General features: G+C 40.8%; 1 protein-coding gene across 1 annotated transcript in view; it reads right to left on the bottom strand.

Annotated features, from left to right (window-relative positions):
- The window catches only part of Dclk1 (doublecortin like kinase 1), a 281,860-nt gene that overhangs the window by 30,605 nt on the left and 233,608 nt on the right, over nt 1–17,647 (bottom strand). Inside the window, exons 9-12 of the mRNA XM_028763452.1 lie at nt 13,619–13,676; nt 13,127–13,246; nt 11,173–11,319; nt 999–1,132 (exon numbers count right to left, since the gene is read on the bottom strand). Of these exons, the coding sequence (XP_028619285.1) occupies nt 999–1,132; nt 11,173–11,319; nt 13,127–13,246; nt 13,619–13,676 (459 nt within the window). The remainder of the gene's footprint in view (nt 1–998; nt 1,133–11,172; nt 11,320–13,126; nt 13,247–13,618; nt 13,677–17,647) is intronic.

The following is a 17,647-nucleotide window of genomic DNA, read 5'->3' as shown; positions in this document are numbered from 1 at the left end:
ACTGAGAAATACTAAAATCTGAGAAGAGAATTAGTCTTCCAAAGGGATGAGTATCCTTTGGTTATCTAATACCAAATGGGCATCCCTGAAATACATACAGGCAACAATAAACTGATCCATCAGGGCTTGTGTATGAATGTTATATGTGTATATATGTATGTGTATCTCTCTCTCTCTCTCTCTCTCTCTCTCTCTCTCTCTCTCTCTCTCTCTCTCTCTGTGTGTGTGTGTGTGTGTGTGTGTGTGTGTAATAATAACAACAACACAGAGGCCATGAGTTACAGAGGTGATGGGGTATGAGAGGATCAGAAGGGAAGCAGGGGAAGGGGGAGCATAATATATTTTAACTTTTAAAAGTTAAGTAAAAACGACATCACATAAAAAATTTATCTGCAAAAAGGGAAACAAAGCAAAATAGTGCTGAAAAATAGTGCTGAAAGCTCTGGCTGCTTTGCAGAGGTTTCCAGGTTCTGTTCCCAGCACCTACATGACAGCTTACTCCCCTTTCAGTCCAAGGCAGAGACTGACATTCATTTCTTTCTGCACATACATCAGCAAATATCCAGTGGCTGGTCCTCAGAGGCTCAGGACATTTGCTTTCCTTAGAGGAATAATAGCTGTCTAAGATGATTAAAATAGGGTCAGGACATAGAGCTAGCTGAGAAAAACGACCAAGGCGACTTTATTACAGGATACAACAGTGTCCAGTTCTTTTATATTTAAAAGTGATTTAATTACTATTGCTGTATGTTTGTCCTCTTATCTGGACATTTATTAGTAATTTTATGGTTAATAGCTGTTTTACCTTTAGCAGAGACCAAATGCAAGCTTTAAACAAACTGATAGTCATTGGCACTGGAAGACAGAGGAAATTTGCTGAACAGGCAAGAGAAAGGGAGGGGAAGAGGGGAGAGATGGTAGCTGACTCTGTCCAAGTGGGATAGTTCTTTAATGACTTGTATTCTTTTGCAAGCTCTAAAGTACAGGGGGGCACTCACCCAGTCTCTGCGATGATTTCTGGGGCCACATATGTTGGGGTGCCACAGACTGTGTAGAGGGGGCCGTCGACAATTGTGGCCAGACCAAAGTCACCCAACTTGAGTGACTTGCTGCCATCCTGGTGCTCATACACCTAAAAGAAAAGTTAAAAGGCCTAAGTGTCATAAAGCCAAGAGCGCTACAGTTTAGGTTTAGTGTAAATGAAGTAACAAAAGCCCGGGCAATTCTGCAAGGACAGAATCCAGGGGCACATCTTGGTTTCATTGCAGTATTAGGAGCAATGAAGGAATGGCAAGTAGAAATGTGTCAGGCAGATAATGGGGGTGTTCATACAATAGGATGTAGATGCTCACAAAAACAGTGATGTCGGGACTGGGAGAGGACTCGGTGAGCAAAGGTGCTTGCCACCAAGCCTGATGACATAAGCTTCATCCAAGAACTTATATATGACAGACAGACAGACAGACAGACAGACAGACACACACACTCTTATACACACGCATGCACATACATACACATACACACACACTAAATAAGTGTAAAACAAATGGAAATGGGGGTGTGGGGTCCTATTTATTGAATTGTTCTTGGGAAGTGAAGGGCTTCAGGGTGGTTTGTATAACATGTGCATTAAAAATACACAAGAAGACCAACCTCTGAAATAACAGTGCTGGCATTTCTCCCTTTGCATATCTGCATTTGATGTTTCCACAAAAGGCATCTGAGAAAGTCTCTAGCTTCGAATCTACCAGTCATAAAAATAGTCACTTCATTTCCACATGTGAGACTAAGCATGCCACCCTTCAGTAATAGAACCAAACATCTACACGGATATTAAAATCCTTTATTTTTAGTGCCCCACATTTCTAACAAGATCTATTTATATTTCTATTAATAATTGAAAAGCATGTTAATATTTCATGTCACCTGTGGCAATTTGGAAAGTTTTATTGGGTGTAGAGTTAGCACTCGGTCAGTTTTCCTCATTAAGGCCGTGAGTCTGCAGTCTTCTAACAGAACAACAAGCATTCTCGTGACTCTTAGGCAAATCTGTGAGCTCCATTAATATTAGCCAGAGATCAACCCAAAAGCCTCTGCTTTTAAAAGTAGCTCAAACAATTGCATTGATTTCAAAGGATAAAGGGCAAGCAGAATTCTATAGGTGCTCTCTCCTGAAACCTGTAAGATGAAGAGAGTCACACTAGAACCCTGCATCCAGATTTCAAGAGGTCCTTCCAAAAAATGGTCAAGTTTTCCACATTCATCAAAATAATTTACCCAGCAAGTTAAGGCTTGCATGTCCCTGTGATCAGTCTGTGATCATCTGTTACTTGCTGAAGCCGAATGGGCCTCTTGCACAGCAAGACACATCTCCAAATAGCAGGAGCACTGCTACTGCTACTGTGTGCATTCGACATCTTTCTGCTTTTGCATTCCACTGAAACATGTGGGCAGATGTTTGACCAGCTCATCTGTAGCATCAGAAATGACCAATTGGAGTGGACTGTTTTTGACAGAGTTAGATCTACTTCTCTGGAGAGACTGGTTTTTTTTTTTCTTCTGCATGGAAATTATTTGTCTACATCTGTGTGTGCTCATAACGTACACTCTTTGTCTCTAGGGTTCTGGATCCTGATCAAGTTTGGGTTGCCCTTGGGTAGGCATCCAGTCTTAGACTTGCATTTGTGCTGTTAGGCCAAAAGCAGCCATGTGTCCAGTCGTCCTCTGGGGTGGACACTGTCTTCTCTACTTAGTGAAGCAACTGTGCAAGTTTGAGTTAGCACTTTGAGGCACCAGCGCTGTAAAATACCGTAGTGTCTTCAGCCTAAATGTTCTCCAGTCAGCTTAAACTTTATTGTGCCCGCTGTTCTGGTCATGCAAACAATAAGCAAATGCTTTTCATGAAAGGAAATCCGAGATGGGAATGCTGAGGTCGGCTGTCTAGTTCATTTCCCATATAGACCAGAGCTGTTTACCTCCTGAATTCCAGTTTGGTATCAATAACTTTTCTAAATTGCAAAATGCTCTCTTGCTTTGATGTTCTGTGGGGTCTGGGCATTCATGATGTGTACTTTGTGAGGCTGAGCAGATTTTGATATATTCAACCCCATTTATACAGGAAGCTTCCCACCCCTAAACACAGTATCTATATCACCTAACGTTATTCAAAAGTTTGACAAAACCAGATGTTAAAGGACCCAGTCACCAGAGGCCTGTTGTGGTTCTGAATATGACCCTGTACCTTCCTCATGGGAAGGGAGTTACTAATGATTGCCATTTTAATAGGAATTCTGTCTAACTGCATATAAATTATATTTAATATGGATGAACAATATCATCCAAGGTAAGAAAAATATAAGGACCAGGGTTCAACCCCAGCATGGCAAAAGGCCAACAGGCAAAGGAAAAAGAAAATTCAAAATGCTACATAAAATAATTGAGGCATCCTTTAAAATTTTAATACTTCCCCAAATAGCATTTAAATATACTGAAGCTATAGTTGTGTATTCCTTCTTTACTGCTTTAGTCACACACTCATGTAACACCCTCTCCGACTTTTTTCAATCTTTGAAAATTGTGTAATAGAATTTTCATGAGTATAAGGAGACTCAAGTTATATTAATGCACTTATATACAAAAAAAGCTTATAGACAAAGACCACGTCCATGTAATTGAAAACTTTTCAAGACACGAATCCTCTGCAAATGTTTCAACAAAATGTTTTTTGCAGGTGAGTGAATATATGGCCAGGCCTCTGGTTTGGAATTCTGTTTAACTTATTGTCAGGTGGGGCAGGAAACAAGGATACTCCAGGGCTTTTCTCTGTCAACACTGTGGTTGAAGGAAAGGGATACACCAGGGTTCTCTTCCAATGGGAGTGCCCCTTTCTTACATGGTATACAGAGCCCTCTCACAAATGGGGCTCATCAGGGGTGCTGGTGTTAACCATAGGCATTCCTTTTCTCTCATTGCAGATATTGTGGACAGGCCTGTGAGCCAGTGAATCCACTTGCATATGTAATTAAAAATTTCCGTTTTGTTTGTTTGTTTGTTTGTACGACATACATTCCCCCAAACTATCTTTACACAATATTTCCAGGACAGTTCTAAATTCACATGGAACCAAGATTTTAATTAAAAGTTAGAAAGCACGAAGATTGCTCACAAATTCTCATTTAAAATGCTAAGTCCCAGGGTTGGAGAAAATGACTCAGTCATTAAAAGCACTTTCTGTTTTTTCTGGAGGACCCAAGTTCAGTTCCTAGCACACATATCTGTGTCTCACAACGTGTAACTCTAGCTCCCAGGGATCTGACACTCTCTTCTGGCCCCCATGGCTCTTCTGAACACACAAACTTAAAAATAAAATTTTAACGTTGCTCATGGGCTTTACAAAATAAAATACAAACTTATTAAAGAAACAGCACATCTCAGAATGGATTCTGAGGTTTTTTTGGGCAGTTCTTCAGATCTGGGCCATTTTTCAGGCTGCAAATACAGACCCTGACACCCTAACTCCCTGAGCTGGGTTCTGGTCGAGGGAGAGCATTTTGCCACTACTGTATGTTAAAGCCTCTATAAAACATGACCCACACGTTTAGTGGGAGCACATTAATTGTCAGTCAAGGAGTTCGCAACATGAGGTATAATTTAACGTTCATCCCAAGCCCCTTAAATGCCATAGCTGTTCCCCAACATTTTAAACTCCGAGGGGCTATTAAAAAGACGGGGATTAGTGCAAATTACCCAGCATGTAGTGCTCTCACTGTTTTAACTAAGCCATAAAACTGTGTGATTGCACAACACTAATTGAATACAGCCACACATAATTGTGGGCTGCCATATGTATCCTATTACCATAAAGACTGTCAGTGTTTTGTAAGCTAGTCTTGCGAGCATTGCAGATGGCCCCAGTCAGAGAAGTTGTTCTCTTGGGTTTATTATATGGCCATAAAGACATCTCACGATTTGACAGACTAAAATGTGTCAAATGACAACAATTATGAAAAAGGCTTCAATTAGAAGCTGAGGGCATGCCCTATTGGGGATCAATATACTGAAAGTTCAACATATAGATTTAGGGGATGCTGGTGTTTGTTTTTCAAAGCGGTTTTATTTTTTATCTTTTTTTTGCGTTACCTGAAGTCTTGTGCTGTCTGTATCTTGTTGAACAGGAGATGTGTGTACATATGCTGACTTCCCTTGGATGGGAAACTGAGACCATTTGGAAAAGTTTTTTGAAAAAAAATTAATATATACTCATAAAACTGCAACAGTGACCATAAAATATGAAAATTCTCAGATAACCTGAGCCTGGTCAAGTGGTTTCTGAGATTTTCTTACGGGGGGAGGGAAAGCTGACTGGTAAAACAGATGTGTTAGCATCCACACAGTTCTCAGAGTTACTGAAAATTCAAGGCTAATCCTGCTGAAATAGTGGCCTATGAATTGTTTGTAACCATGGAAATAGTTTTTACAGAGGGTCTCAGTAGGAGCTAGCAATGATTTCACCAAGTAGACTTGACAAAGTGGCGTGAAAGGGCAAAGCCATGAGAAGGGCTCGGTTTACCTTTTATTATATATTGAGTCACTTTAAAAAGAGGATAATCCCCCCCCAAAGCCTTGGCAATTGGGGGAGGGGGATAAAGCCCTCACAATGCTTCTTAAGAAATGGGTTGAATTTAAGTCTTTAATTCTTAAAAAACAAAGGAGGGCAACACTTAAGTGGGGAATTATTTTGCAAAATGTAGTTTATGACCACCAGTCTTACATTAAATTTCTTGGGGGAAAAGAAACTAATGCAAGTTCAAAAAAATGTTTCTACATGTCAAATATTTCAGAAACCACAAGTTAAGCAAAATAATGAAGTTGATAAGAACTTGATGCAGGCCAGGCAGCAGTAAGCAATGGGAGAGATTACAGTATTAAGAGAAATAAAATCTCTTGTCCAAGCACTTCATGGGTGATATCCAGGAAGAGAAAGATGTGAACGGAAACCCCAGGAAACCTGATCCTCACTCCCAATTTAAAATCATCATGAAATTATCTAACACAGGGGCCACACAGCTGCAGGGCACATTCCAGATCCTAGGAATTTTGCCCAAACTTAGGGAACTTAATATTACAGCAATTCTAAAAAAAAATGTCATTACATTTTTGTCACACAATTAGTAGCTCATATATCATTGTAGGAAAAATTATTAGGAAAGTCAGATTATTATAAATGAAAAGGAATTGAACCCATCAAGAGTCTTCACACATAGAATGACTGTTGTGAACAGTACGGGTTGTAGACTTCCAGAACTTTCTTTCTTTCTTTTCTTCTACTTCTTATGTGTGTTGCCTGAGGACAAAATACATTCTACCTGGTGTCATTTTGTCCGTAGCCTCTGGAGAGAGAGTCTCTCACTGCCCACGATCTCTAACAATGCTACGAGTCTCACATCTAAGTGGATTTATCTGGGGATTGAGAGTCTCAGGTTTGAGACAGAAGGACATCCCTTATCTCTTGAGTCTAGTGTTGTCATGCATGGAAACTGAGTTGTCCACAGAACACAAGTGGACCCTGATGGAGGATGAGCCATCTAATGAGTACAGCGAGAAGGGCATCGTGGATCTGGGCAAGCATCTGGGCAGGGACTTCTGAGAGAGAATTTTCTACCAAGAGAGGCATTTCAGAAAAACTACCTTTATCTTCAGGGTACTATGGAGTTAGGGATAAAACTGGTTTTAAGCATTTGCATTTTTTAAATAAAAACAATCTGTTTACTTTATAGCCTAATAAAAACATTGATTTAGTTATATTTTTGCCAATAAAGACTAAATTTTGTGAGGTGGCGACTGTGTGTAGTTTTGAAAAGACCCATCAGTTATGGAAGAGATGTAGGTGTGACTGATGTGTTCTGTTGCCAAGATATGTTGCCATCTGCTGGTCATCCCTAAGAACTTCATGCATTAGATTTTATTCCATTTAAAAATGTTATTTTTTTTTTATTGTTTGACAATTTCACACATGCACATGATGTGTTTTGATCAAGCCTGCCTCCTATTATCTCTCCTTTAAATTCTTCTCCTATCCAACTCCTACTTTTTCCTGACAACTTCATGTGTTCTTTTCTGAAAACCTATTGAGTCAACTTACTGATACCCTGCATGTGCATGGGTGTAGGGCAAACTCTACTGGTGCTTTGGCTTCCCAGGGCATGCGCCACTGAGTAAAACTGACTGCCTACACGCCAGCAGTCATCAACTGCCAAAAGTTCCTCAGGTAGGGGTGAGATTTCATGAGCCCATTGAATACTGGGATTTTGGCTGGCTTGGTCAGGGGCAGATCCGTGTTCATGTGTGCAGTGGCCCTAACATGTCCAACAAATAGGTTTCATAGCTTTTGATTTTAAAATAGTCCCTTCAATCATAATTTGTCTTGCATCGTACATGCGTACTAGTTTCGATGCAGGAGTGAGGCTGGGGAATGACTGTACCTTCTCTGCCCTCAGACAGGTTTATACTAAAGCAAAGGTGGCTCCTGTACGTGACTGAGGGGTTGAGAAATGGCCTGAGCCCATCTGTCCTTCGTTCTTTGATGAAGCATAGCTCATTCTCATGCTTGTCTTGCCCACTCTGCCTCCCGTCTGTCACCCGTCTATTTGATTATTATGCACCGGGTTTGATAACAAAGCAAATCAACACATGAAGGACATGGAGGGAAAAATGTTAAAATTGATGAAAAAATAAATCTATAAGTTGTGTTCTTTCTGGGTCAGCTGTCAGTTCTCACCTAAAGTGTAACAGAACCCAGTGCAGTAGGGAAGGCCATATTTTCTCATTAAAATACTGTGACCTTATCAAACACAGTTAAATCAGTCATTTGCATAATCAGTACAGATCTTCAAAGCTATGCTGCATTCTAATATTTGTGCTATGAGACTTAAAAGTAAAGTATACCCAGAATTCTGTATACCCAATTAGACTACATAGAAAGAAATCTGTATTTGACATATATATATATATATATATATATATATATATATCTCCACTGTGCTAACTAAAAACTCTCAATCAAACATCTAACCAGCAAAGGACTTGTTAACAATGTAACAATTCAGATGGATTTGGAAGTCTCTCAATGAAAGAGTGAAGCAGTATGTGGAATTTGTATGTGTTCGGTTTTCTTGTAGGGAGTAAATATATTTAAAATTTTGTATTAACTTTACTGCCACTTTGCTAAAATAATCGTTAGTTTCTCCAAGCAAAGGACCTGACAGTTATGTATCTTTTTGTCTTCATAAAATCCTTGTGAAGGTGGCTTGGAGAAATTAAAGAGCTTGTTCAAGTTTACAAAATGAGACAGCATCAGAGCAGACCCTGCAGACTGTAAACTCTGAGCCAGTGAAGATGTACTCCTATTATGGTCTTTCCTATTCCCATGGAAAGCTCAATAACATTTCAAATCAAGAGGGATCTCACGGGTAATTAGAAACGTCATCTTCATCCCGCTAAATGTGTTCTGTTTTTATATTTATTCTGCAATAGATTCATTCCTCAAAAATGTACCAAATCACAAACACTACAATAGGGAGGCGAATCTATTAGTTTCTTGTGATGTTTTTAAAATAACTATTATGAATGGATGCAACAGTTTCTTTATATACTTCAAGTCAAATTAGAAATAGGTTGGAGAAAAAAGAGGAGAAAGTATATATATTTACTTTCTGTTTCATTTAAGTTAAAGTTTCCAGGGTATTTAAAAATATCCTGCAAATTACAATTTTGAGAAAAAAAAAAGCACACTGCTGTATAATCATAGAGCTATTTACAGAACTGGATAATGGTCTGGCGAGGAACTGATAAACAATGGATGCCTCAAAACTGTACAGCGGAGGGAAATGAAGCCTGATTGTCTAATCACTGAGGCTTGGAGTATAGAGAACTTACTTAACAAAGACCCACTTGTAAGTCTGCTCCCATGAGGCACTGCTCCATGAAGCAGGATACAGGAGTAATGACTGTGGATGACAGAAAATTGCTGCAGTTCACGAAGGCAGCTATGCAGAAGAGAATGTTTAGGCTGCTGCAGAGATTCGGAATTTGAGGTGCAATTAAGTCAGACCCCTGCCATTTGACCTTGGCGGCTTGCTTGAGCCAGCGGCTACAAGATTACCAATGTAATTGCAGTGAAGTAATTGCGTGCATATTTATTTCTTGAATGCCCGTCTTTGATGCTTGAATGTCAACTCCATGAAGGAATGTGTCTAGTACCCTTGCATGGGACCCAGCCCACAGTGGCTCTTGATTAGCCTCTCCCTACCTCAGAGCTCACTGAAGTTGGAACTCAGTTGAGATCTTGAGTTTTCTACGTATATATTATTTTATAACCTTGGACAAGTCATTTAAATTCTAGGTATCCAGTTTCTTGACCTATGAATTGGAAGAGCTAAGGAATTTACTCCATATAGTGGCTGTGGGTTTTAAACAAGATAATGAATTTTTAAAAGCCCCTCATGTGACGCTGAATATGTAAGTGATTCTCTACAGTGGTAGGTTTCATCATCTTTTATTTGTGAATTAGGAGCTAGGATATTTTATTTTAATTGTTTTTGAAATAGGGTCTCACTATACTTCCCTGGCTGTCCTGGAACTCACAAAATAGACCAGGCTGGCCTCCAACTCGCAGAGATCCACCTGCCTCTGCCTTAAAGCATTAAAGGTGTGTGTTATATGTCTGGCTCTCATATGCATTCTGATTGCCTCAGGTAGCTGGCTGTGGTATGGATTTCTGTATCCTGCCACCAGACAGAAATTTCTGATTTAGTACAGCTACATTAAGGCACAGAAATCTGGGTTTTAAATATTCCCCTAAAAGGAAAATAAGAGAGATAGGCGGAGGCGGAGGCGGAGGCGGAGGCAGACCATTTTTGGGTGGGTGGGAGAAAAAACGTTTTTATTTATAATTAAGTTTCTAACCTGAAGAATCAGTAAGGTTTATGCTACTCCATGTTTCCCAGAATAGCTCCTTCGGCCTGGTTTCTGTTTCCATCTAGACTAGCTGTTCAGTAAGGAGGCCTGGGAAGGACACTCATTTGTTGGCATGGAGGACCCAGACAGGAAAATTATAAACAGTAAAGCAAATAGGAATAAAGAAAAGAAAGACAGGGCTTTAGGGCTTTTCTCTACTTTGTTTTGTTCAGAGAGGATCAAACAACCCAGGCTGGCCTTGAACTCCCTATGTAGCCAAGGATGACTTTTAACATCTGGCCATCTGGTTTTTCTACCAACCAAGTGCTGTTGCTACTGGCTTGTGCCAAGAATCCCTGGTTTTATGCAGGAGTGGACCAGAACTCTTGACTTCCTGAGTGCTAGGCAAACACTTTACCAACTGAGCCACATGCCAACCACTAGACAGTTTCTAAGATCTGTCGTTTCCATGATTGCTTTTGTGCTGAGGTGATAACATCTATTTCTTCCAGTTTAGTTCGCTTTGGTATAGTAAAAGAAATACTGGTGGATGGGGACATGGCTCAATAACTAAAGGGCTTGAGCATCCTTTACTTACTGGATCCTCAGCACCTATACAAAAGCTAAGCATGGCCAAACATGCCTGCCATCCCAGAACAGAGGAGGTTAAGACAGGCAGATACCTGAGATTTGCTGCTGGTAGCTCAGCTAGACTTGCTGAATTGGTAAGGGTAGGTTCTGGTTTCAGTGAGAGACTCTCACAAAAAGTAAGATGGAAGTTAGAGAGGAAGACATTGGATGTATCACTAGAAATGGACCTCAGGTCATTGTTCAAACACACCCATGTCTGTTCACACACGTGGACATACACATGTGCTCCCCGCCTCTCCTCTTGTGTTTAACAAGGGTCTCCCCTTATCGTAGAAGAATACAAGTGCAGCCGTGGAAACGTTCCCAGTCACTATTTTGTCCTAGCCAGCCTTTGATTGTTTTCCAGAACTTTGTTACCTTTCTTGTCCCTAAAATGGATTTCCTAAGAAGTCGGATGTTCTTGAGGGTAGGTAAGCTATCATAGATCACCTTAAAGACAAACTGAGCACAATAGAAATGAGCCCAAAAGGCAAACAGTTAAAAAGAAAGAAAGAAAAATGGGCAGAAATGTTCATTCATTAGGGAGGGCTGGGGAATCAAGCTGCCCAAGGATGACTTTCCTCTTACCAGCAGGTTCTCTGGCTTGATGTCACGGTGGACGATGTTCAGGCTGTGCAGGTATTTGATGGCACTGGCCAGGTTGTACAGCATCCCGCTGGCATCTCGCTCTGTGTATTTGCTAGTGGAAGTGATGGCATCAAAAAGGTCTCCACCCTGGAAGAGAGCAGCTGGTTGAGTAGGATATTGACAGATGGACCGATAGGCTGCCCGTGGAGGAGACTGACAAACCAGAAAGGATATAAAGAATGGATCAGAATTTGGGGCTTCCTAAGGGCTTTCTCTGCTACTGTCTTTCAAAAGATCAAAGACTCATTGGTGATTTTGCTCCTCAATATGAAAGATATTGACATGTTCTCCTGAGCTTAAAAAAAGAGCAGAGGGATGGGACCTGGCAGCAGACATGTGCTTCTCTCCACAGCCCCCTTTCCAGGGAAGAGGAGGTGGATCTGGGTCCCCAGCTGAGAAGCCTCATGTGGAGGACTCGGTGACATGTGCTACCTGTCACACACCAACTGCTAGCTGAGATGCAAATTCATAGTCCTAAAACTCCCCCAGGTAATGCTGCATTCCTATCTTTAACAGAATGTTCTCGTGCCTTTGAAATTATTAAGACACGTGTGAAACACACACTCACTCTTTCTCTCTCTCTTTGATTTGCTACATTTAGCTCTCTTGAAGTGGGTGTTGAGCTTTCTTTTTCAATAATGTGTTTCTCTGTAAGAAATGGAAAACATGACCCACAACTTGTAAAGACAAGAAAGACAGGGAGAGAGGAAAGGGGAGATGCCAGAGAATGCCAAAGATAGTCTTCTGGGTCTATTATTCCTCTGATCTTTTATTTCCTTGGTTTCTTTATAACTTATTACTACTTGATCAAACAGTGGTTTGGGGCTCAACTTTAAGTTGCATGTATTTGAAGTCCTTTCAGAGCTTGGGTGTGCTTTACTAAAAACATCTTTCTTGAATATTGACCAAGCACCAGCTGAGCCCAGAGCCCGAATGCATTCCTATGTCACTATGTAGTGACCAGCTTAATTTCCCCTTTCAAAACAGCAAAATTAACACATAGTTCTGGAGGCTGTCAGGTGTCAGGTTTCCCAAACCATGTTGGCATCTCTGTTCCTCTATGCAATTTCCTCCCTGAAAACTTCTCTCACTACAGGCCAAGAAATGGCTCCTCGGCAAACTTAAACAAATGTTTTCTCCTCCCGTTCCTGTTTTTCCCAAAGACAGGGGTGTCACACAGGTATGAAGTTTGTTTCTGAGCTGCAGGAGGAGGTGGAATATTATCTGTGGTCTACTGGGGTCCCCTACCCTTAGTTATACAGCAGGACATGTATGTCTGTGCTTGAGAGCATGCAAAGACCTGGATGCTGTCCAGGTCAAGCAGGCTCAGGCCTCAAGGCAGTTCTTTCTGGCTCAGACAGGATACTCACTCTCTCTTCTAGTTGAGACGTCTTAGTTATACAGAGAGAATTCAGAAAGGCTGCTCAGTGTGATGACAACTTTGCTGTAGTCATCTGATCAACATACAGTCGGCAATCAGACAGACCCATCACCAAGTGCCTCGATTTCCCATTCCTAAATTTAACTTATTCTCATCTTCCCCACAAAATCAGCCTACGGGGAACTGTCCAATAAAAATACAGGGATTAATCATCTCTTTAATCGTGCACAGCAAGGCAACAGGAACACACTGAAGCTGTTGGTTTAAAGAGCAATGCCATGGTGAAATTCTATTCTGTGAGCCAGAGATACAAGGTGATTAAAACAGTGATTTTATAATAAAATGTGTATATAAAAATTGGAACAAATTAAAGGACTTCTCTTTGATCAAATGATAGTTTAACATTTTTGACCACAACAACATTGACATATTTGGACATCCCTAGCCTCAAATATGACAACCATAGTTTTTCTTTGGCAAAAAAAAAAGAAGAAAGAAAACCGAAATCCACACCTTTACTAATTCCATTACAAGATACAGTTCAGTCGGCACATCCATCTCTTCAATCAGGAGAACAATGTTCGGGTGCTTCACTCTCCTTAAGATGGAGACCTCATTCTGGATCATGTGTTCCTGTAAAGGGGATAAATTATTTTAATAGACCCAAAATATTTGAGGGACTAACTCAAGATAGTACAACAACCTGAAGATAGGGAAGCTATATCTTGGTGAGATGTAATAAAATTTCCTATAAAATGACAGAATGAATCGCATATAACAAAAATAAGAAAAGACAATAAAGCAAGCAAAGATAAGAGGAAAAATCAAATCAAATCATCCCCACTCCATTTATTGTAGGAATAGTAATAAAATTATATATTCTTCTAAACTTGTGATATTCTGTGCCATCAAAATGTGCCTCTTGGGCTGCACTGTGTTAGGAAACCAGTTTCTGCTTATCTACCCTTGGAACGCAAGCTTTACAAGAGTAAACTTGGTACGCACTTTGCCTCGGCATTTACTTTTCTTGATGATTTTCAGAGCATACTCCCGAGCAGTCGATCTGAAAAATGAAATTTTTAAAAATAAAACTTAATTTTGAATCAACTGACTCCTTGGTTGGGAGTTATTTTCTTGCTTGTAGGTTTCAGTATTCCTGTTTTTGAGAGGGCTTCTTTCTTTCTGTACAAAGATGTCTGCAGATGTTTATGAACTTATCCCATCTAAGGGCAACGGATGTGTTAGCACAGACAAATCTAGAGCCATGTTATGTAGCCATGCCTGTAACCATCCTCCTTGCCACTCATTTACTTATTCCCCTCACCTCTTCCACACACAGGATCTCCCTACATAGCCCAGGTTGCCCTCAAACTGGTGATCCTCCAGCATCAGCTACCCAAGTGTTGGGAATACAAATGTGATCTATTGTGCCCAGCATCTCAGTTTTTCCTCTCCACTAGGGAGGCTATGATAGTTGTCTGAACAGCTCTTAAGGTCACCCCGAAGACTCCTGGGAAGTTGTAGATGTCCGTTCAGTGCCAGAGCCTGAGAATGAATTGCTTAAGAACCCAAGAGTGATGAGGCTCACAGAGGATAGAGAAGGATGAAACCATTTTTGGAACTTCCTGGTTGAGATGGAGAGGATACTCCTTGGAAAGAGGAAAGGCAGGCTACTTGGCATTAAGCGGTGAGAAGGCAGCACCAAGCATGAGTGCTACTCTCACCTACATAGAGGGCTCCTTAGAAGCCTTGGTTGAGTAAGATCACAGAAGCCTTTCAAAGGACTCCTCAAGAAACTTCTGAAGGCTTGGCAAGTTTGAAAATAGATCAAGAAAAAAACTAGATAGAGCAAGTCTCTGACCAGAATCTCTGAGCAAACTTCCTTTCTGAATTTGAATGTGTTTTTTGATGAAAGGGCATTTAGTCTTGAACTTACGGATTCCATACTTACAGCAATATTGCTTAGGGATATATAGCAAGAATAGAGCTATGCAAGGCTCCAAAACCAAAGCTGTGACCCCACCTCACCTCACGTTTCACGAAACAATGGAAAGACAGTCAGGTTGGTGTGGAAAGTGAGTTCCTCAGCTGTAGGATTCTCTTGAAAGAGTGATGTTAAAGTCTTCTACACCCATGGCTTGTATGAAATCTGAGAAGGTAAAATTTATCTCTACAGGCAAGAAGGCATTTTAGAGCTGGTGACAGAGTTGTCTCCCAGGAAGCCAGCATCTTATATTCTGTCCCAAGCCTACCATTGAGGGGAGATGAATGTAAGTGTGGGTTGGGTGGTATCAGGGCTTCTAAAGAAGTATGTCACCTCTCTAGCTAGCACATTTTATAACACAGTTAAATATTCTACCAAATTTACTCATATCTTATATCAGAAAACAAACCCCACAGAGGGTCACTAATCTTAATATCACAACAATTTTCTCTTGATTTTTAGAAGCAGAACTGTAGTTACTTAATAATATCCATTAATTACTTTAAGTATGTGTTTCTAGGAGGAGCTGGTATTTAAAATTGAGCCCCAAAGCATATATTAGTACCAAATGTAAACCATAATGATAGCAATGCCAAGGAATACTTTACTCAAAATAACCTACTTGATTTAAGGCATAGAAATTGAGGAAAGCAATTCTGGATTTCTGTCTTGCTGATAGCAACACGGGCCATTTGTTTATCTGTTCCTGGCATTACACTCTTGACCTTTCGTGGAAATCTCTAGGCCATAGTAAGAGCAGCAGCACCAGAGAATTCTGTCTTTGTCCTCATCTAGGGCAAATAAATTGGTAAAGTCACCTTCCCGTTAAATATGCTCTCAGGTTGGAACCCAAGTACAAGTTTTCTGATTAGACTTAAAGCCACTCCACAGGATGGAGCCCATCCCAGACAGCTATCAGGGTCAAGAATATGTGACTAGAGAGTAGCGAGGGGAGAACCGGCCACTATTACTCTGTTAATGAGTATTAAATAGTACCAAACTGACTCCCCATGGTTTGCATCCCGCTTGTAGATTAGTGTACATTTGAACTGTCATCTGAGGAGATCCTTACTGTTGTAGATGACTGATACTGAGACCCACAACTGCTCAAGGTGTCCAGAGTGACATCAGATGCTCATCCCTACATGAGATATCACATCACACCCTCCTCCTAAGGGTCAGAGATCACTGTAGGGGATGGTGGTGGGAAGACCTGAAGAGTCATAGGTGGCAAATGACCCAAAGAAAGCATAAATTTCCAGTAGCTAAGACAGTGTTCATAAGATCTGCACAAGCTCAAGCCAGACAAAATCCCATCATGGAGAAGGGGTGAATACAGGATGTTCCACTCCTGGCTGAGGAGCTATTGGTAATTGATAGCTCCTGAGAAAAGGAGGAGAATTAGTTTTCTTTAAGGGGGTGGCTCCTGGTAACTCTAACATAGTTCACAGAATAGTCACATGCCTAAGAGTTAATAGGTGGCATTAATGAGACTCAATGGACTTAAAAAACAAATTGAGAACATCACATTAGATGTCAGAAGGATCCGGGAGGACACAAGAGAAAAGGAATATGACCAAAAACAATGTGTGAAAATGTCAAAGAATTTATAACAATATTAAAAAAAATTCAATTGCTCAAACAGTGGTATGCTAGCAAAGAATATGTTAGAAGGCACACAGAAAAGGCCCATGTCACTCAGTAACTGCTCCCTGTAGAAAAATTGCCTGTGGTGGCATATTATTACAGAGGAAGAGCATCTTTGCCCTTGTTGAGACACATTCATTCCCCCAAACAAAGCAAAATGTACCCACAAGCAGCATGTGCCATCCATGACATTCTTAGCTTGTGTTTATTTTCTTGGATCTCTGTAAAATATTAAAAGAATGTTTTATAATATCTCCGGGGAGAGAGGGCACCAGCCATATGTCCTTGCTCAGCAGGAGCTGGATGCTGACACTTTCAGAGCAATCTGGTATTTAGACTCTGAAGTTTCACACAGTGAGCCCAAGACGTGAACTCATGGAAAATGAATACAAGCCAAGTGAGAAAGAAGAGAGGAAAAAGAAAGGAAGGAAGGAAGGAAGGAAGGAAGGAAGGAAGGAAGGAAGGAAGGAAGGAAGAAGGGAAGAGAAGGGAAAGGAACAAAGGAAGGAAGGAAGGAAGGAAGGAAGAAAGAAAGAAAGAAAGAAAGAAAGAAAGAAAGAAAGAAAGAGAGAGAGAGGAGGGGAGGAAAGGAGGAAGGGAGGAAGGAAAGAAAGAGAATTCTGAATGGAGACATAGGAACTGTATGGTGTGAGAAGGCTAGGATCCCAGGACTGAGTCTAGGACCAGCTAGAGCAAACAGTAACTGATCTGTTGAGGTTTGGTCTTTTGCTATGTAGTGTATTGTAATGATAAATACTGGCCCTCAGAGCCTGGTTGATTGCAGGGAATCCACATTGTACAATGTGACTTTGCTCCTTAATTTAAAACATTTGGTTAAATAAAGATACCAACAGCTAATAGTTGGGCAAAAGAGACATAGGTGGGGTTGTGGGATTCCTGGGCTTGGGTGGAGGGAGAACCACAAGGAGAAAGCGAAAAGGTGGAGAGAGGAGGAAGCTGCCGTAGAGTAGATGAATCATAAAAAACATAGCCGTGAGGGCCAGCCAATTGGAGTTAAGAGCTACCCAGATGGAACATGGCAAGTTACAACTTGGGGTTACTGATGGGAAAGTAGATTTTAATTGCATAGAGGGTAGATATCTGTCCAGCTCTAGTGCTGATTGAGGCTTCTTATAAATGTAAAGGTAGTGTGTCTTTTACCTGGGAACAGAATAGTCAATGGTGGGATAGAAGCCCCTGATTGAGATTAAATATTCATGACAATGCTGATCACTGGGTCAGCCTACAGATGATGAGTACTAGCAAATGACCAAGAAGTCCACAAAGAAAAACCATGCTAGTCTGCCAAAAAAGAGACTTTCTGCTTAGTGGAAAAATGAGAGAAAGAGAGAGAGAGAAAGAGAGAGAGAGAAAGAGAGGTGGAAGTGATTCTATACACACAA

The sequence above is a fragment of the Grammomys surdaster genome, unplaced genomic scaffold (assembly GCF_004785775.1).
Source record: "Grammomys surdaster isolate TR1022 unplaced genomic scaffold, NIH_TR_1.0 139, whole genome shotgun sequence".
NCBI classification, from domain to species: domain Eukaryota; kingdom Metazoa; phylum Chordata; class Mammalia; order Rodentia; family Muridae; genus Grammomys; species Grammomys surdaster.
The sequence above is the reverse complement of the archived record's forward strand: the minus strand, read 5'-3'. Positions and strand labels throughout refer to the sequence as shown.